At 41.5% G+C, this 22,532-nt stretch overlaps 1 protein-coding gene across 3 annotated transcripts; it reads left to right on the forward strand.

Annotated features, from left to right (window-relative positions):
• Positions 1–1,451: 1,451 nt before the first annotated feature.
• Positions 1,452–21,869, forward strand: LOC135510143 (butyrophilin subfamily 1 member A1-like). 3 transcript variants are annotated; one of them, XM_064930923.1, is made up of 5 exons: positions 1,452–1,613; positions 2,430–2,813; positions 3,469–3,753; positions 3,875–3,996; positions 18,468–21,869. In XM_064930923.1, exons 1-5 carry the CDS (start codon positions 1,520–1,522, stop codon positions 18,564–18,566), a joined length of 984 nt encoding a protein of 327 aa, XP_064786995.1. In that variant the 5' UTR covers positions 1,452–1,519; the 3' UTR covers positions 18,567–21,869. The 3 variants fall into 3 exon arrangements, with proteins under 3 accessions (XP_064786995.1, XP_064786996.1, XP_064786997.1); XM_064930924.1 differs by having other exon boundaries at positions 2,430–2,750; XM_064930925.1 differs by lacking the exon at positions 3,875–3,996 and having other exon boundaries at positions 3,469–3,740.
• Positions 21,870–22,532: the final 663 nt, after the last annotated feature.

A 22,532-nucleotide genomic window follows, 5' to 3' on the forward strand; every position in this document is an offset into this window, starting at 1 on the left:
GAAATACATCCACAGGTACACCTCCAATTGGATACAGCATTTCACTGTGAGGTCTACTACACCTGTTGTATTCAGCATGTCACTGTAAGGTCTACTACACCTGTTGTATTCAGCATGTCACTGTAAGGTCTACTACACCTGTTGTATTCAGCATGTCACTGTAAGGTCTACTACACCTGTTGTATTCAGCATTTCACTGTAAGGTATACTACACCTGTTGTATTCAGCATTTCACTGTGAGGTCTACTACACCTGTTGTATTCAGCATTTCACTGTGAGGTCTACTACACCTGTTGTATTCAGCATTTCACTGTAAGGTCTACTACACCTGTTGTATTCAGCATTTCACTGTAAGGTCTACTACACCTGTTGTATTCAGCATTTCACTGTGAGGTCTACTACACCTGTTGTATTCAGCATTTCACTGTAAGGTATACTACACCTGTTGTATTCAGCATTTCACTGTGAGGTCTACTACACCTGTTGTATTCAGCATTTCACTGTGAGGTCTACTACACCTGTTGTATTCAGCATTTCACTGTAAGGTATACTACACCTGTTGTATTCAGCATTTCACTGTGAGGTCTACTACACCTGTTGTATTCAGCATTTCACTGTGAGGTCTACTACACCTGTTGTATTCAGCATTTCACTGTAAGGTCTACTACACCTGTTGTATTCAGCATTTCACTGTAAGGTCTACTACACCTGTTGTATTCAGCATTTCACTGTGAGGTCTACTACACCTGTTGTATTCAGCATTTCACTGTGAGGTCTACTACACCTGTTGTATTCAGCATTTCACTGTGAGGTCTACTACACCTGTTGTATTCAGCATTTCACTGTAAGGTCTACTACACCTGTTGTATTCAGCATTTCACTGTAAGGTCTACTACACCTGTTGTATTCAGCATTTCACTGTAAGGTCCTCTACACCTGTTGTATTCAGCTGTCGGCACATGTGACTAATAACATTTCATTTGAGGGTTGCAGAGATAGCAGGTACAGTGGAAGAGACACACTAAGGGCAGGCATGTATTTCAAGTACAGAGGAAAGTCGTGTAGGGGAGGACGGCAGGAAGGGACAGAAGAGAGGAGGCTAATTTTACAAGATTAAGGGGTTGAGACCTTAAATGTGATAGGAAAGCATCCAATGGGAAAGTGTGAATATTGCCAGGAAAAGAGACTCTGGGGCATGTATAGCTACAGTGTGTTCAGTATCAGAGGGAAAGAGAGAGGCTAAGATATATTATGAGGGAGAAGGGTATACAGGAAATTAGTTTAAAGAGTATATTGACAAGAACGTCTTAGATATAGTCTAAAATATTTTGCTATCTTTTTTTAAGAGCAACGGGGCTGGAAGGTAGGATTTAGTTGCTCCCAGTTCCTCCAGTACAGTAGGAGGCGGTAACGCACCATAACATTGGACAACAACTACTGATTAACATCCGTCACAGCGAGCGACTTACGCAAATTCCGGAAGTATCTATATATTTTTTTTACCTTTATTTAACTTGGCATGTCAGCCAATATGAAGACTTCTTTGCCCTTCTGGTTGTGTACAATGTCAATGTCAATCATCGGAATATCATCAACATCTAGTGATACACTTGGTAAGTAAGTTAGCTTGCTTGGGCTAATGTGGATTATATATAGCTTCTGTAGCATTGAACACGGCCCGGTTAGGATCCTACGGTTCTAACGATAAACGTTGCCTTAAGATGCTTCTTGTAAACCGGAGCCAAATCAAAGTTTATTTGTCGTGTACACTGATTTGCAGGTGTAACATTTTGCCGAAACAAGGGCACGGAATAGGCTTTGTTATTGTTTCAACAGCTAATTGCCGCTTTAAAGAAATGTCTGCAGGTAACTGTTCAGGAGAACTATTAAAGGCCCAGTGCAGTCAAACATGTGATTTTCCTGTGTTTTATATTTACACACTGAGGAATAATGCTGTGGAATTGTGAAAATTATGATTATGCCATTTTAGTGTTGGAGATGCCACTTCTATTCTATCACAAAAAAAACGTGATCTCTTTAACTTAAGTTCCCCAGAAATGATTTGATATTCAGATTGGACCTTTTAAAAGTGTCTCCTGAGGTCGCCTAGCATCATGTGAAAGCTCTCACTAAAGAGAGATCAGCTGTCTGTGGAAATGTGATTGATTCAAACACCCCCGATCAACTCATCAATAAACCGATTGTTCTAACTGATCCCTACTATTTAGTGAGACGCTTTATTGAATTGTGTATGAGAGTAAAGTGCACATTTGTAGGACTGATGTTAGTCAATGTTCATGGACCATTTCATGTTTCAAATGACCTTAGCTGCTGTGGGAGTCACTGTCAACCTGCTCAACATTCAGTAGGCATATGTCTTGCTTTGTCTCACAGTATATGAATCTGTAATCTGTCTCTCTCACGGACAGTTCAACCCATTGTGGCCTTAGTTGGTGATGACGTCATCCTGCCTTGCACCCTGAGACACACCGTCAGTGCTGTGCATCAGTCAGTAGAGTGGCAGAGACCGGACCTAAAACCAAAAGAGGTCCATCTTTACAGAGATGAGAAGGACGATCTTGTGCTCCAGAATCCAGTCTTCAAGGGAAGGACGTCACTGTTTAAAGAAGAACTAGAGAACGGCAACACTAGTTTAAAGTTGACCAGAGTGAAACTATCTGATGCTGGAAACTACACCTGTTACATTCCACTGCTGGACCACCAGAAAACCATCATTCAACTCCTTGTTGGTGAGTCAACACACCTGCTGACCACCCAAACCCCCTTGAGAGACAGATCTCATGAAATCAAGGGTGAGTTCAATGTCAAGTCCATTGCAAGATGAATATTAGTTCCATACTGTAGATTGGTTAGACTACATACTTACCTTTAATTTTTTTTTTTTAATTTTACCTTTATTTTACTAGGCAAGTCGTTTAAGAACAAATTAACAAATTCTTATTTTCAATAACGGCCTAGGAACAGTGTACCTTGTCAGCTCGGGGATTCGAACTTGCAACCTTTCGGTTACTAGTCCAACGCTCTAACCACTAGGCTACCCTGCTACCTTAACCCAAGTCCATGTACAATGCTGTGATCTATTGTTAGTTCCTCGTTTAATTTAAAGGTCCAAGAATATCAACAAACCCTTGTGTTATATTTAAGCAATAAGGCCCTGGGGTGTGGTATATGGCCGATATATCACGGCTATGGCCTGTCCTTATGCACGATACAGCCATTAGCCGTGGTATATTGGCCATATACTACTAACCCTGAGTTGCCTTATTGCTATTGTAAACTGGTTACCAAGGTAACAGAACAGGTTACCAAGGCAACAGAACAGTTAAAAAGTATTGTTTTGTCATACCTGTGGTATACGGTCTGATATCACATACATTATAAACTAGGTGGTTTGAGCCCTGAATGCTGATTGGCTGAAAGCTGTGGTATATCTGTGTCCCTGTATAGGTGCTGTGTCCAGACCAGTTATCATCATTGAGGGAATGGAAGGTGATGAGGTGGTCCTGCGGTGTGAGGCTGAAGGCTGCTACCCAGAACCTGTCATGGAGTGGTGTGACGCTCAGGGACGTGTCCTTCCTGCTGCTGGACCTACAGAGACGTCCAGAGACCGTGAAGGCTGCTACACTGTGACAAGCCATGTCACCGTCCCGAACTCTGACAACAACACCTTCACCTGTCGGGTTCAACAGTTGGAGATCAAACACATGAAGGAGAGACAGGTTCATGTTCCAGGTGAGAGTCTGTTTTGGATATTTGAATGAAGGCACTATCTGTAAAAAATGTCCTGTTTTAAAAGTAATTTCATGTGTAATAAGCATTAGGTATTGTAATAATTCTACATCCTGTGTTTCAGATCAAATGTTTCCTAAGACGTGTCATTCCTGCTGGCTGACAGTTCTTGTAGCAGTTCTTGTTGAAGCTGTAGCTGGAGGTCTCTACCTGTTGACAAAAAAAGGGATATTGACCTTCAGAAAGGTAAGTCACACTTCCTGGTGTGGTAGTGTTACTTCCTGGTGTGGTAGTGTTATGGGGTGGAGTTACTTCCTGTTGTGGTGGAGTTACTTCCGGGTGTGGCGGAGTTACTTCCTGGTGTGGTAGTGTTATGGGTGGAGTTACTTCCTGTTGTGGTGGAGTTACTTCCGGGTGTGGCGGAGTTACTTCCTGGTGTGGTAGTGTTACTTCCTGTTGTGGTGGAGCTACTACTTTAACGCCTGAAGGTACCATGTTCATCTGTACAAACAATAGTACACTAGTATAAACACCATTGGACAATACAGCCGTCATACCGCTCACGAAGGAGACGCGTTCTGTCTCCTAGAGATGAACGTATTTTGGTGCGAAAAGTGCAAATCAATCCCAGAACAACAGCAAACGACCTTGGGAAGATGCTGGAGGAAACAGGTACAAAAGTATCTACATCCACAGTAAAACTATTCCTTTAGCGACATAACCTGAAAGGCCACTCAGCAAGGAAGAAGCCACTGCTCCAAAACTGGCATAACAAAGCCAAACTACGGTTTGTAACAACCACCACTGTAGCTGTAATGAATGAATACAACCACCCCTGTAGCTGTAATGAATGAATACAACCACCCCTGTAGCTGTAAAGAATGAATACAACCACCCCTGTAGCTGTAAAGAATGAATACAACCACCACTGTAGCTGTAATGAATGAATATAACCACCACTGTAGCAGTAATGAATGAATACAACCACCCCTGTAGCTGTAATGAATGAATACAACCACCCCTGTAGCTGTAAAGAATGAATACAACCACCAGTGTAGCTGTAATGAATGAATACAACCACCAGTGTAGCTGTAATGAATGAATACAACCACCACTGTAGCTGTAATGAATGAATACAACCACCAGTGTAGCTGTAATGAATGAATACAACCACCAGTGTAGCTGTAATGAATGAATACAACCACCAGTGTAGCTGTAATGAATGAATACAACCACCACTGTAGCTGTAATGAATGAATACAACCACCACTGTAGCTGTAATGAATGAATACAACCACCAGTGTAGCTGTAATGAATGAATACAACCACCAGTGTAGCTGTAATGAATGAATACAACCACCAGTGTAGCTGTAATGAATGAATACAACCACCAGTGTAGCTGTAATGAATGAATACAACCACCAGTGTAGCTGTAATGAATGAATACAACCACCAGTGTAGCTGTAATGAATGAATACAACCACCAGTGTAGCTGTAATGAATGAATACAACCACCACTGTAGCTGTAATGAATGAATACAACCACCACTGTAGCTGTAATGAATGAATACAACCACCACTGTAGCTGTAATGAATGAATACAACCACCACTGTAGCTGTAATGAATGAATACAACCACCACTGTAGCTGTAATGAATGAATACAACCACCCCTGTAGCTGTAATGAGTACAACCACCACTGTAGCTGTAATGAGTACAACCACCCCTGTAGCTGTAATGAGTACAAACACCCCTGTAGCTGTAATGAATACAACCACCCCTGTAGCTGTAATGAATACAACCACCCCTGTAGCTGTAATGAATGAATAAAACCACCACTGTAGCTGTAATGAATGAATACAACCACCACTGTAGCTGTAATGAGTACAACCACCACTGTAGCTGTAATGAATGAATACAACCACCCCTGTAGCTGTAATGAATGAATACAACCACCACTGTAGCTGTAATGAATACAACCACCCCTGTAGCTGTAATGAATGAATACAACCACCACTGTAGCTGTAATGAATACAACCACCACTGTAGCTGTAATGAATACAACCACCACTGTAGCTGTAATGAGTACAACCACCCCTGTAGCTGTAATGAATGAATACAACCACCACTGTAGCTGTAATGAATACAACCACCACTGTAGCTGTAATGAGTACAACCACCCCTGTAGCTGTAATGAGTACAACCACCCCTGTAGCTGTAATGAGTACAAACACCCCTGTAGCTGTAATGAATACAACCACCCCTGTAGCTGTAATGAATACAACCACCCCTGTAGCTGTAATGAATGAATAAAACCACCACTGTAGCTGTAATGAATGAATACAACCACCACTGTAGCTGTAATGAATACAACCACCCCTGTAGCTGTAATGAATGAATACAACCACCACTGTAGCTGTAATGAATACAACCACCACTGTAGCTGTAATGAATACAACCACCACTGTAGCTGTAATGAGTACAACCACCCCTGTAGCTGTAATGAATGAATACAACCACCCCTGTAGCTGTAATGAATGAATACAACCACCCCTGTAGCTGTAATGAATGAATACAATCACCACTGTAGCTGTAATGAATACAACCACCCCTGTAGCTGTAATGAATGAATACAACCACCACTGTAGCTATAATGAATACAACCACCACTGTAGCTGTAATGAATACAACCACCACTGTAGCTGGAATGAATACAACCACCACTGTAGCTGTAATGAGTACAACCACCCCTGTAGCTGTAATGAATGAATACAACCACCCCTGTAGCTGTAATGAATGAATACAATCACCACTGTAGCTGTAATGAATGAATACAATCACCACTGTAGCTGTAATGAATGAGTACAACCACCACTGTAGCTGTAATGAATACAATCACCCCTGTAGCAGTAATGAATGAGTACAACCACCACTGTAGCTGTAATGAATACAACCACCACTGTAGCTGGAATGAATACAACCACCACTGTAGCTGTAATGAATACAACCACCACTGTAGCTGGAATGAATACAACCACCACTGTAGCTGTAATGAGTACAACCACCCCTGTAGCTGTAATGAATGAATACAACCACCCCTGTAGCTGTAATGAATGAATACAACCACCCCTGTAGCTGTAATGAATGAATACAACCACCCCTGTAGCTGTAATGAATGAATACAACCACCCCTGTAGCTGTAATGAATGAATACAATCACCACTGTAGCTGTAATGAATACAACCACCCCTGTAGCTGTAATGAATGAATACAACCACCACTGTAGCTGTAATGAATACAACCACCACTGTAGCTGTAATGAATACAACCACCACTGTAGCTGGAATGAATGAATACAACCACCCCTGTAGCTGTAATGAATGAATACAACCACCACTGTAGCTGTAATGAATACAACCACCACTGTAGCTGGAATGAATACAACCACCACTGTAGCTGTAATGAGTACAACCACCCCTGTAGCTGTAATGAATGAATACAACCACCCCTGTAGCTGTAATGAATGAATACAATCACCACTGTAGCTGTAATGAATACAACCACCCCTGTAGCTGTAATGAATGAGTACAACCACCACTGTAGCTGTAATGAATGAGTACAACCACCACTGTAGCTGTAATGAATACAATCACCCCTGTAGCAGTAATGAATGAATACAACCACCCCTGTAGCTGTAATGAATGAGTACAACCACCACTGTAGCTGTAATGAATACAACCACCCCTGTAGCTGTAATGAATGAATACAACCACCCCTGTAGCTGTAATGAATGAATACAACCACCACTGTAGCTGTAATGAGTACAACCACCCCTGTAGCTGTAATGAGTACAACCACCCCTGTAGCTGTAATGAGTACAACCACCCCTGTAGGTGTAATGAATGAATACAACCACCACTGTAGCTGTAATGAATGAATACAACCACCACTGTAGCTGTAATGAATACAACCACCACTGTAGCTGTAATGAATACAACCACCACTGTAGCTCTAATGAATGAATACAACCACCCCTGTAGCTCTAATGAATGAATACAACCACCCCTGTAGCTGTAATGAATGAGTACAACCACCACTGTAGCTGTAATGAATACAATCACCCCTGTAGCAGTAATGAATGAATACAACCACCCCTGTAGCTGTAATGAATGAGTACAACCACCACTGTAGCTGTAATGAATACAACCACCCCTGTAGCTGTAATGAATGAATACAACCACCACTGTAGCTGTAATGAATGAATACAACCACCACTGTAGCTGTAATGAGTACAACCACCCCTGTAGCTGTAATGAGTACAACCACCCCTGTAGCTGTAATGAATGAATACAACCACCACTGTAGCTGTAATGAATGAATACAACCACCACTGTAGCTGTAATGAATACAACCACCACTGTAGCTGTAATGAATACAACCACCACTGTAGCTGTAATGAATACAACCACCACTGTAGCTGTAATGAATACAACCACCCCTGTAGCTCTAATGAATGAATACAACCACCCCTGTAGCTGTAATGAATGAGTACAACCACCACTGTAGCTGTAATGAATGAATACAATCACCCCTGTAGCAGTAATGAATGAATACAACCACCCCTGTAGCTGTAATGAATGAGTACAACCACCCCTGTAGCTGTAATGAATACAACCACCCCTGTAGCTGTAATGAATACAACCACCACTGTAGCTGTAATGAATGAATACAACCACCCCTGTAGCTGTAATGAATGAATACAATCACCACTGTAGCTGTAATGAATGAATACAATCACCACTGTAGCTGTAATGAATACAACCACCCCTGTAGCTGTAATGAATACAATCACCCCTGTAGCAGTAATGAATGAATACAACCACCCCTGTAGCAGTAATGAATGAATACAACCACCCCTGTAGCTGTAATGAATGAGTACAACCACCACTGTAGCTGTAATGAATACAACCACCCCTGTAGCTGTAATGAATGAATACAACCACCACTGTAGCTGTAATGAATACAACCACCACTGTAGCTGTAATGAATACAACCACCACTGTAGCTGTAATGAATACAACCACCCCTGTAGCTGTAATGAGTACAACCACCCCTGTAGCTGTAATGAGTACAACCACCCCTGTAGCTGTAATGAGTACAACCACCCCTGTAGCTGTAATGAATGAATACAACCACCCCTGTAGCTGTAATGAATGAGTACAACCACCCCTGTAGCTGTAATGAATGAATACAACCACCCCTGTAGCTGTAATGAATGAGTACAACCACCACTGTAGCTGTAATGAATACAATCACCCCTGTAGCAGTAATGAATGAATACAACCACCCCTGTAGCTGTAATGAATGAGTACAATCACCACTGTAGCTGTAATGAATACAACCACCCCTGTAGCTGTAATGAATGAATACAATCACCACTGTAGCTGTAATGAATACAACCACCACTGTAGCTGTAATGAGTACAACCACCCCTGTAGCTGTAATGAATGAATACAAGCACCCCTGTAGCTGTAATGAATGAATACAACCACCCCTGTAGCTGTAATGAATGAATACAACCACCACTGTAGCTGGAATGAATACAACCACCACTGTAGCTGGAATGAATACAACCACCACTGTAGCTGTAATGAATACAACCACCACTGTAGCTGTAATGAATACAACCACCCCTGTAGCTGTAATGAATGAGTACAACCGCCACTGTAGCTGTAATGAATACAATCACCCCTGTAGCAGTAATGAATGAATACAACCACCCCTGTAGTGTTAATGAATGAGTACAACCACCACTGTAGCTGTAATGAATACAACCACCCCTGTAGCTGTAATGAATGAATACAATCACCACTGTAGCTGTAATGAATACAACCACCACTGTAGCTGTAATGAATACAACCACCACTGTAGCTGTAATGAATACAACCACCACTGTAGCTGTAATGAATACAACCACCCCTGTAGCTGTAATGAATGAATACAATCACCACTGTAGCTGTAATGAATGAATACAATCACCACTGTAGCTGTAATGAATACAACCACCACTGTAGCTGTAATGAATACAACCACCACTGTAGCTGTAATGAATACAACCACCACTGTAGCTGTAATGAGTACAACCACCCCTGTAGCTGTAATGAATGAATACAAGCACCCCTGTAGCTGTAATGAATGAATACAAGCACCCCTGTAGCTGTAATGAATGAATACAACCACCACTGTAGCTGTAATGAATACAACCACCACTGTAGCTGTAATGAATACAACCACCACTGTAGCTGTAATGAATGAATACAACCACCACTGTAGCTGTAATGAGTACAACCACCCCTGTAGCTGTAATGAATGAATACAATCACCACTGTAGCTGTAATGAATACAACCACCCCTGTAGCTGTAATGAATGAGTACAACCACCACTGTAGCTGTAATGAATACAATCACCCCTGTAGCAGTAATGAATGAATACAACCACCCCTGTAGCTGTAATGAATGAGTACAACCACCACTGTAGCTGTAATGAATACAACCACCCCTGTAGCTGTAATGAATGAATACAATCACCACTGTAGCTGTAATGAATACAACCACCACTGTAGCTGTAATGAATACAACCACCACTGTAGCTGTAATGAATACAACCACCACTGTAGCTGTAATGAATACAACCACCACTGTAGCTGTAATGAATACAACCACCACTGTAGCTGTAATGAATACAACCTCCCCTGTAGCTGTAATGAATGAATACAATCACCACTGTAGCTGTAATGAATACAACCACCCCTGTAGCTGTAATGAGTACAAGCACCCCTGTAGCTGTAATGAGTACAAGCACCCCTGTAGCTGTAATGAATGAGTACAAGCACCCCTGTAGCTGTAATGAATGAATACAACCACCACTGTAGCTGTAATGAATACAACCACCACTGTAGCTGTAATGAATACAACCACCACTGTAGCTGTAATGAGTACAAGCACCCCTGTAGCTGTAATGAATGAATACAACCACCACTGTAGCTGTAATGAATACAACCACCACTGTAGCTGTAATGAGTACAACCACCCCTGTAGCTGTAATGAATGAGTACAACCACCCCTGTAGCTGTAATGAATGAATACAACCACCCCTGTAGCTGTAATGAGTACAACCACCACTGTAGCTGTAATGAATGAGTACAAACACCCCTGTAGCTGTAATGAATGAGTACAACCACCACTGTAGCTGTAATGAATACAACCACCCCTGTAGCTGTAATGAATACAACCACCCCTGTAGCTGTAATGAATACAACCACCCCTGTAGCTGTAATGAATGAATACAACCACCACTGTAGCTGTAATGAATGAATACAACCACCCCTGTAGCTGTAATGAATGAATACAACCACCCCTGTAGCTGTAATGAATGAATACAACCACCCCTGTAGCTGTAATGAATGAATACAACCACCACTGTAGCTGTAATGAATACAACCACCACTGTAGCTGTAATGAATACAACCACCACTGTAGCTGTAATGAATACAACCACCACTGTAGCTGTAATGAATACAACCACCACTGTAGCTGTAATGAGTACAAACACCACTGTAGCTGTAATGAATGAATACAACCACCCCTGTAGCTGTAGTGAATGAATACAACCACCCCTGTAGCTGTAGTGAATGAATACAACCACCACTGTAGCTGTAGTGAATGAATACAACCACCACTGTAGCTGTAATGAATACAACCACCACTGTAGCTGTAATGAATACAACCACCACTGTAGCTGTAATGAATACAACCACCACTGTAGCTGGAATGAATACAACCACCCCTGTAGCTGTAATGAGTACAACCACCCCTGTAGCTGTAATGAATGAATACAACCACCCCTGTAGCTGTAATGAATGAATACAATCACCACTGTAGCTGTAATGAATACAACCACCCCTGTAGCTGTAATGAATGAGTACAACCACCACTGTAGCAGTAATGAATGAATACAACCACCCCTGTAGCAGTAATGAATGAATACAACCACCCCTGTAGCTGTAATGAATGAGTACAACCACCACTGTAGCTGTAATGAATGAATACAATCACCACTGTAGCTGTAATGAATGAATACAATCACCACTGTAGCTGTAATGAATGAATACAATCACCACTGTAGCTGTAATGAATACAACCACCACTGTAGCTGTAATGAGTACAACCACCCCTGTAGCTGTAATGAGTACAACCACCCCTGTAGCTGTAATGAATGAATACAACCACCACTGTAGCTGTAATGAATGAATACAACCACCACTGTAGCTGTAATGAATGAATACAACCACCACTGTAGCTGTAATGAATACAACCACCCCTGTAGCTGTAATGAATGAATACAACCACCCCTGTAGCTGTAATGAATGAGTACAACCACCACTGTAGCTGTAATGAATACAATCACCCCTGTAGCAGTAATGAATACAATCACCCCTGTAGCAGTAATGAATGAATACAACCACCCCTGTAGCTGTAATGAATGAGTACAACCACCCCTGTAGCTGTAATGAATGAGTACAACCACCCCTGTAGCTGTAATGAATACAACCACCCCTGTAGCTGTAATGAATGAATACAACCACCCCTGTAGCTGTAATGAATGAATACAATCACCCCTGTAGCTGTAATGAATGAATACAATCACCACTGTAGCTGTAATGAATACAATCACCCCTGTAGCAGTAATGAATACAATCACCCCTGTAGCAGTAATGAATGAATACAACCACCCCTGTAGCTGTAATGAATGAGTACAACCACCCCTGTAGCTGTAATGAATGAGTACAACCACCCCTGTAGCTGTAATGAATACAACCACCCCTGTAGCTGTAATGAATGAATACAACCACCCCTGTAGCTGTAATGAATGAATACAATCACCCCTGTAGCTGTAATGAATGAATACAATCACCACTGTAGCTGTAATGAATGAATACAATGACCACTGTAGCTGTAATGAATACAACCACCCCTGTAGCTGTAATGAATGAGTACAACCACCACTGTAGCTGTAATGAATACAACCACCCCTGTAGCTGTAATGAATACAACCACCACTGTAGCTGTAATGAATACAACCACCACTGTAGCTGTAATGAATACAACCACCACTGTAGCTGTAATGAGTACAACCACCCCTGTAGCTGTAATGAGTACAACCACCCCTGTAGCTGTAATGAATGAATACAGGCACCCCTGTAGCTGTAATGAATGAATACAGGCACCCCTGTAGCTGTAATGAATGAATACAGGCACCCCTGTAGCTGTAATGAATAAATACAACCACCCCTGTAGCTGTAATGAATGAATACAACCACCCCTGTAGCTGTAATGAATGAGTACAACCACCCCTGTAGCTGTAATGAATGAGTACAACCACCACTGTAGCTGTAATGAATGAGTACAACCACCACTGTAGCTGTAATGAATACAACCACCCCTGTAGCTGTAATGAATGAATACAACCACCCCTGTAGCTGTAATGAATGAATACAATCACCACTGTAGCTGTAATGAATACAACCACCACTGTAGCTGTAATGAGTACAACCACCCCTGTAGCTGTAATGAATGAATACAGGCACCCCTGTAGCTGTAATGAATAAATACAACCACCACTGTAGCTGTAATGAATAAATACAACCACCACTGTAGCTGTAATGAATACAACCACCACTGTAGCTGTAATGAGTACAACCACCCCTGTAGCTGTAATGAATGAATACAACCACCCCTGTAGCTGTAATGAATGAGTACAACCACCCCTGTAGCTGTAATGAATACAATCACCCCTGTAGCAGTAATGAATGAATACAACCACCCCTGTAGCTGTAATGAATGAGTACAACCACCCCTGTAGCTGTAATGAATGAGTACAACCACCCCTGTAGCTGTAATGAATACAACCACCACTGTAGCTGTAATGAGTACAACCACCCCTGTAGCTGTAATGAATGAGTACAACCACCCCTGTAGCTGTAATGAATGAATACAACCACCCCTGTAGCTGTAATGAATGAGTACAACCACCACTGTAGCTGTAATGAATGAGTACAACCACCACTGTAGCTGTAATGAATACAACCACCCCTGTAGCTGTAATGAATGAATACAACCACCCCTGTAGCTGTAATGAATGAATACAATCACCACTGTAGCTGTAATGAATACAACCACCACTGTAGCTGTAATGAATGAATACAGGCACCCCTGTAGCTGTAATGAATAAATACAACCACCACTGTAGCTGTAATGAATAAATACAACCACCACTGTAGCTGTAATGAATACAACCACCACTGTAGCTGTAATGAGTACAACCACCCCTGTAGCTGTAATGAATGAATACAACCACCCCTGTAGCTGTAATGAATGAGTACAACCACCCCTGTAGCTGTAATGAATGAGTACAACCACCCCTGTAGCAGTAATGAATGAATACAACCACCCCTGTAGCTGTAATGAATGAATACAACCACCCCTGTAGCTGTAATGAATGAGTACAACCACCCCTGTAGCTGTAATGAATGAGTACAACCACCCCCGTAGCTGTAATGAATACAACCACCACTGTAGCTGTAATGAGTACAACCACCCCTGTAGCTGTAATGAATGAATACAACCACCACTGTAGCTGTAATGAATACAATCACCCCTGTAGCAGTAATGAATGAGTACAACCACCCCTGTAGCTGTAATGAATACAACCACCCCTGTAGCTGTAATGAGTACAACCACCCCTGTAGCTGTAATGAATGAGTACAACCACCACTGTAGCTGTAATGAATGAATACAACCACCACTGTAGCTGTAATGAATGAATACAACCACCACTGTAGCTGTAATGAATGAATACAACCACCACTGTAGCTGTAATGAATGAATACAACCACCCCTGTAGCTGTAATGAATACAACCACCCCTGTAGCTGTAATGAATACAACCACCCCTGTAGCTGTAATGAATGAATACAACCACCCCTGTAGCTGTAATGAATTAATACAACCACCCCTGTAGCTGTAATGAATGAGTACAACCACCCCTGTAGCTGTAATGAATGAATACAATCACCCCTGTAGCAGTAATGAATGAATACAACCACCCCTGTAGCTGTAATGAATGAGTACAACCACCCCTGTAGCTGTAATGAATACAACCACCCCTGTAGCTGTAATGAATACAACCACCACTGTAGCTGTAATGAATGAATACAACCACCCCTGTAGCTGTAATGAATGAATACAATCACCCCTGTAGCAGTAATGAATGAATACAACCACCCCTGTAGCTGTAATGAATACAACCACCCCTGTAGCTGTAATGAATACAACCACCACTGTAGCTGTAATGAATACAACCACCACTGTAGCTGTAATGAATACAACCACCACTGTAGCTGTAATGAGTACAACCACCCCTGTAGCTGTAATGAGTACAACCACCCCTGTAGCTGTAATGAATGAATACAACCACCACTGTAGCTGTAATGAATACAACCACCACTGTAGCTGTAATGAATACAACCACCACTGTAGCTGTAATGAATACAACCACCACTGTAGCTGTAATGAATACAACCACCCCTGTAGCTGTAATGAATGAATACAACCACCCCTGTAGCTGTAATGAATGAGTACAACCACCACTGTAGCTGTAATGAATACAATCACCCCTGTAGCAGTAATGAATACAATCACCCCTGTAGCAGTAATGAATGAATACAACCACCCCTGTAGCTGTAATGAATGAGTACAACCACCCCTGTAGCTGTAATGAATACAACCACCCCTGTAGCTGTAATGAATACAACCACCCCTGTAGCTGTAATGAATACAACCACCACTGTAGCTGTAATGAATGAATACAATCACCACTGTAGCTGTAATGAATGAATACAATCACCACTGTAGCTGTAATGAATACAACCACCCCTGTAGCTGTAATGAATGAGTACAACCACCACTGTAGCTGTAATGAATACAACCACCCCTGTAGCTGTAATGAATGAATACAACCACCCCTGTAGCTGTAATGAATGAATACAACCACCCCTGTAGCTGTAATGAATGAATACAACCACCCCTGTAGCTGTAATGAATGAATACAACCACCCCTGTAGCTGTAATGAATGAATACAACCACCCCTGTAGCTGTAATGAATGAATACAACCACCCCTGTAGCTGTAATGAATGAATACAACCACCACTGTAGCTGTAATGAATGAATACAACCACCCCTGTAGCTGTAATGAATGAATACAACCACCCCTGTAGCTGTAATGAATGAATACAACCACCCCTGTAGCTGTAATGAGTACAACCACCACTGTAGCTGTAATGAGTACAACCACCACTAGCTGTAATGAGTACAACCACCACTGTAGCTGTAATGAGTACAACCACCACTGTAGCTGTAATGAGTACAACCACCACTGTAGCTGTAATGAGTACAACCACCCCTGTAGCTGTAAGTAATGAGTACAACCACCCCTGTAGCTGTAATGAATGAATACAACCACCACTGTAGCTGTAATGAATGAATACAACCACCACTGTAGCTGTAATGAATGAATACAACCACCACTGTAGCTGTAATGAATGAATACAACCACCCCTGTAGCTGTAATGAATGAATACAACCACCCCTGTAGCTGTAATGAGTACAACCACCACTGTAGCTGTAATGAGTACAACCACCACTGTAGCTGTAATGAGTACAACCACCACTGTAGCTGTAATGAGTACAACCACCCCTGTAGCTGTAATGAATGAATACAACCACCCCTGTAGCTGTAATGAATACAACCACCCCTGTAGCTGTAATGAATGAATACAACCACCCCTGTAGCTGTAATGAATGAATACAACCACCCCTGTAGCTGTAATGAATGAATACAACCACCCCTGTAGCTGTAATGAATGAATACAACCACCACTGTAGCTGTAATGAATGAATACAACCACCACTGTAGCTGTAATGAATGAATACAACCACCCCTGGAGCTGTAATGAGTACAATCACCACTGTAGCTGTAATGAATACATTCACCACTGTAGCTGTAATGAATACAACCACCACTGTAGCTGTAATGAATGAGGACAAACACCACTGTAGCTGTAATGAATGAGGACAAACACCACTGTAGCTGTAATGAATGAGGACAAACACCACTGTAGCTGTAATGAATGAGGACAAACACCACTGTAGCTGTAATGAATGAGGACAACCACCCCTGTAGCTGTAATGAATGAATACAACCACCCCTGTAGCTGTAATGAATGAATACAACCACCCCTGTAGCTGTAATGAATGAATACAACCACCCCTGTAGCTGTAATGAGTACAACCACCACTGTAGCTGTAATGAGTACAACCACCACTGTAGCTGTAATGAGTACAACCACCCCTGTAGCTGTAATGAGTACAACCACCACTGTAGCTGTAATGAGTACAACCACCCCTGTAGCTGTAAGTAATGAGTACAACCACCCCTGTAGCTGTAATGAATGAGTACAACCACCCCTGTAGCTGTAATGAATGAATACAACCACCACTGTAGCTGTAATGAATGAATACAACCACCACTGTAGCTGTAATGAGTACAACCACCACTGTAGCTGTAATGAATGAATACAACCACCCCTGGAGCTGTAATGAGTACAACCACCCCTGTAGCTGTAAGTAATGAGTACAACCACCCCTGTAGCTGTAATGAATGAATACAACCACCACTGTAGCTGTAATGAATGAATACAACCACCACTGTAGCTGTAATGAATGAATACAACCACCACTGTAGCTGTAATGAATGAATACAACCACCCCTGGAGCTGTAATGAGTACAATCACCACTGTAACTGTAATGAATACAATCACCACTGTAGCTGTAATGAATACAACCACCCCTGTAGCTGTAATGAATGAGTACAACCACCACTGTAGCTGTAATGAATGAGTACAACCACCACTGTAGCTGTAATTAATACAATCACCACTGTAGCTGTAATGAATACAACCACCACTGTAGCTGTAATGAATACAACAACCACCCCTGTAGCTGTAATGAATACAACAACCACCCCTGTAGCTGTAATGAATACAACAACCACCCCTGTAGCTGTAATGAATACAACAACCACCCCTGTAGCTGTAATGAATACAACAACCACCCCTGTAGCTGTAATGAATACAACAACCACCCCTGTAGCTGTAATGAATACAACAACCACCCCTGTAGCTGTAATGAATACAACAACCACCCCTGTAGCTGTAATGAATACAACAACCACCCCTGTAGCTGTAATGAATACAACAACCACCCCTGTAGCTGTAATGAATACAACAACCACCCCTGTAGCTGTAATGAATACAACAACCACCCCTGTAGCTGTAATGAATACAACAACCACCCCTGTAGCTGTAATGAATACAACAACCACCCCTGTAGCTGTAATGAATACAACAACCACCCCTGTAGCTGTAATGAATACAACAACCACCACTGTAGTTGTAATGACTACAACCACCACTGTAGCTGTAATGACTACAACCACCCCTGTAGCTGTAATGAATGAGGACAGGTGACTGTTAGTTGACTGATCATGTGAGGTTCTATTAGACAGTTCTGTTCTAATCTTGTCTCCCGTTTAAACAGGAAGCGTGGACGTCAGTAATGAAGAACAAGGAGACGACGAAGAATGAGGAAGATGAGGCCAGTGAATCCCAGTCTGTCATCGGTTTAAATGTGAAATGATCTATGATAATAGTATGATGTGCCATTTAACAGACATGTTTGGATGGTCCCAGGAATCAAACCCACTATCCTGGAGTTACAAGAACCTTAACTATGACTACATAGGAATATGCATGGTTATGTTTACATTTGAGGCATTTAGGAGACGCTCTTATCCAGAGCAACTTACAGGAACAATTCGGGTACATTGGCATACTTTTCATCTTGTGGTTCAGGGATTTGAACCAGCGACATTGGTTACCGGCCCCACGCTCTTAACCACTAGTCTACCTGCCACTCCATATATGGCACTGTGTCAGAAGCATTAGTTTTTTATATCAGACTTCTTTGGTGTAGTTTATGTTGTCTGTAATAGGTGCGGATTTATTTGACAGGGACAATGCATATAGTGAAAGGACCAGCTATTGCATACAGAAGCAATCAATGCCTGGCTGAGTTGGTGAGAGACTTCTGTGATGCCGGGGTCACGACAGAGGTCACACGTAGGGAGTTGCAGAAGGGACGGTCTTATCAGGCTCTTCTAAGGTACTAAGATTTGTCTCTGGGGTCATAATGACCTTTAACTGTGCCAGTAATCTGGAGGAGGAGTTGGTGAGGGTTACAGTGTTTCTCAATCTTGCTCCTGGAGACCTCAAGGGGTACATGGTTTTGTTTTGGGAAACAATGGCATGGTATCATACACATCACTCATATGGAAACCACATGTTTGACTCCATTCCAGTGATTCCGTTCCAGCCATTACAATGTTACAATGAGCCTGTCCTCCTATATCTCCTCCCACCAGCCTCCACTGACTGGGTTAGAGAGTAATGATTGTTAACTTCTCGGAGGGGACCATCACAGGAGACGTGAGGGCGATGTGTCTGTAGTGTTTGAGTTCCCATGAAAAGATGGGGGAAACGCTCTCTAGAGTTTCTCGTCACTGCAACGGATTTCCGAAGATGTCGTTTTGAAAATCAACAGGTGGTGGGGGGGGGGACGGGACTCTGATAGAGGTGCTGGTTTAGATACAGGGCCTTCGGAAGGTATTCACACCCCTTTTCCACATTCTGTTACTTTACAGACTCATTCTAAAAATGGATTAAATAAAATCGTCAATCTAGACACAATACCCCATGATGACATCACAATACCCCATAATGACATCACAATACCCCATAATGACATCACAATACCCCATAATGACATCACAATACCCCATAATGACAAAACAGGTATATAGAATCTTTAGCAAATTGATTAAAAATAAAAGCTGAAATAACTTATTTACAGAGCCAGGTAAAGGGTACCAAAGAATGCACAAAAAAACCAACGATTTAATCCATTTAAGAATAAGGTTGTAAATGTAAAAAAATGTGGGAAAAGTCAAGGGGTCTAAACATTTTCTGAATGCAGCTGGGGGATTCGATCCAGCAACCTTTCGTTTACTGGCCCAACGCTTTTCTCTAGGCTACCTGCCGCCCCATGGCTCTATGTAGTAAGGTGTTGGCAATGGTCTTATATGATAAACTTAGCACACAATATATACAGCTAGCAAAAGTAATAACTTAGCACGCTAGGATAGCAGGCTGAATATATATTAATGAATGTGAACTCAGCAACCGTAATTCCAGAACAGTCCCACTGTTGTAAGCTCTTTTTTTCTAAATCAGCCTTTGGATTCCTTGCACCTTGCGTTTGGAAGGATCTACAATGCACTTAAATGGGAGGAATTGGTGTCTCTGGGGCATTTGACAGTTGTTAGGTGACCTTTTTATTGAAGAATGTCTTTTTTTTGTGATCGTGTTTTACTTTTCATGTATTTTAAGGCCAATATCAAAGCTGTCACCCCTGGTGAACAGCTAAAAGAGTTTTTATTTACTAACTCTATTTTATCAATGTACCAATCAGGCTTCAGGAACAAGCATAGCACAATTACAGCAACCATGAAGGATTTAAATGATATCACTGAAGCCATTGACAAAAAACAGCACTGTGTCTCACTTTTTATTGATCTCTCGAAGGCTTTCGATACAGTTGATCATGCTATACTAAGGGAGAGATTGTCGAGTGTAGGTCTTTTGGGGGAGCATGCTCAGTGCACTCAATTTGATAGGCTTATGTCTGTTAAATTGTCTGTCTTGAATGGTGTGCCCCAAGGCTCTGTACTTGGTCCTCTCTAATTCACTATTTATATAAATGATGTAGACAAATGTCCAATGCACAACTTTATTTATATGCTGATGATACTGTTATTTACTGTTGTGCCTCGTCTCTTACAAAAGCTTTCCAGAACATGCAAACTGCTTTTCATACTGTTCAACATACCTTGTGTCAATTGAAGCTGACTAAACTAATGGTGTTTTCTAAAGCAAGAAATAGACCTCTGAACCTTTCACCTATTACTACCTGTCAGAGCAAGGAGAATGAGGTTGTAACCTCATATAAATATCTTGGAATTTTAATTGATGACGGCCTCTCTTTTAAATTGCATTTTCAACAACTTACAAAATAATTTAAGCTGAAATTGGGATTTTATTTGAGGAATAAGGCCTGTTTTTCTTTTGAAGCCAGAAGGAGGCAAGTATCAGCTACATTTATGCCTTTACTAGACTTTGGGGATATTTTATATATGAATGCTTCCACTCAGTGTTTGAGATCAATTGATACTCTTTACCATGGCACTTTGAGATTTATTTTAAACTGCAAACCCTTACGCACCACCACTGCACTTTGTATACCAGGGTTGGCTGTCCTTCTCTAGTCACTCGTAGGCTCAGTCACTGGTATACTTTTATTTACAAAGCTATTTTGGGTTTACTACCTTTTTATTTGGGCATTTTTATTGTTCAGAAATATAGTGGGTCGTCTCTTCGTTCGCTGGACTTTATCCTGCTAACTGTTCCAAATGTCCCAACTGAATTTGGTAAAAGGTCTTTTATGTATTCTGCACCATCGGCTTGGAACACCTTACAAAATACTTATAAACTGGAAGAACTTGACCTGATTGGTGTTTTTAAATCACTGATGAAGGACTGAGGCTGATTCCCTGACCTGTCAATGTTTTTATTTAGCTGTTTTATACTCTTGTGAATTCAATGGTTTTTACTAGATTACTTGTAGTTTTTCATCTTGTCTGTCTGTAGTTTCTTTTGTAATGACTTGGTGCTGCCTATCTTGGCCAGGAATTTTAATCTCAATGAGCCCTTCCTGGTTGAATAAATAAAATGTGTAGTGTATTGTGGTGATATACAGGGCTCACCTGGAAATGAGACCTGTCTCAGCATTAACTTCCTGTCAAAATACAAAAATGTGAAAAATGTTCATTTGGCTCCATGATTTGTAAACTGTAACTGTTGCTTGTTGAGCTCCAGACATGGATTATCTGCAGATAAATGATCAAAACATTCTCTGAAGATGTAATTCCTCAGGGCAGGAACTATATAGAGAGGACAGCGCATCATTCTGGTCCAGTCTCATTTGTTCAGTCCATGTTTGTTGTTGCAGACCATCTAATAATTTGGTAAAAATGTATTTCAACTCACATTTCACCATCTGACATAATGGTAGTCAACGTTTTAGAGTTTGTGGGGACTATTTCCATTTCTAAGCCATACTGAACAAACAGCCGTTCGGGAGCTGAATGAACGTCTCTTTTAAGGTGGACCGAGACAAAGGATCCGGCTCACAGAAGACTGAATGACCATCACGACACAACAGAGAAAACGGGAAAATTACCAAATTTTATCATATAAATGAAAACATCTCATTTTAGAGTGAATAATAACTAGTCATTATTTATGTATTTATAATACCAATCATGAAGTGAGACCAACCCCAGGCTTCTGGACCTTTTAGTAATATAATACCAATCAGGAAGTGAGACCAACCCCAGGCTTCTGGACCTTTTAGTAATATAATACCAATCAGGAAGTGAGACCAACCCCAGGCTTCTGGACCTTTTAATAATATAACACCAATAACTAT

Source organism: Oncorhynchus masou, chromosome 23 (genome assembly GCF_036934945.1).
Source record: "Oncorhynchus masou masou isolate Uvic2021 chromosome 23, UVic_Omas_1.1, whole genome shotgun sequence".
Taxonomy (NCBI): Eukaryota; Metazoa; Chordata; class Actinopteri; order Salmoniformes; family Salmonidae; genus Oncorhynchus; species Oncorhynchus masou.

Coding starts and splice junctions, on each gene's coding strand:
- LOC135510143 (XM_064930923.1), top strand. CDS start 1,520: ATGTCAGCCAATATGAAGACTTCTTTGCCCTTCTGGTTGTGTACAATG. Junction 1,614..2,429: donor AACATCTAGTGATACACTTG/GTAAGTAAGTTA, acceptor TCTCACGGACAG/TTCAACCCATTGTGGCCTTA. Junction 3,997..18,467: donor GGATATTGACCTTCAGAAAG/GTAAGTCACACT, acceptor CCGTTTAAACAG/GAAGCGTGGACGTCAGTAAT.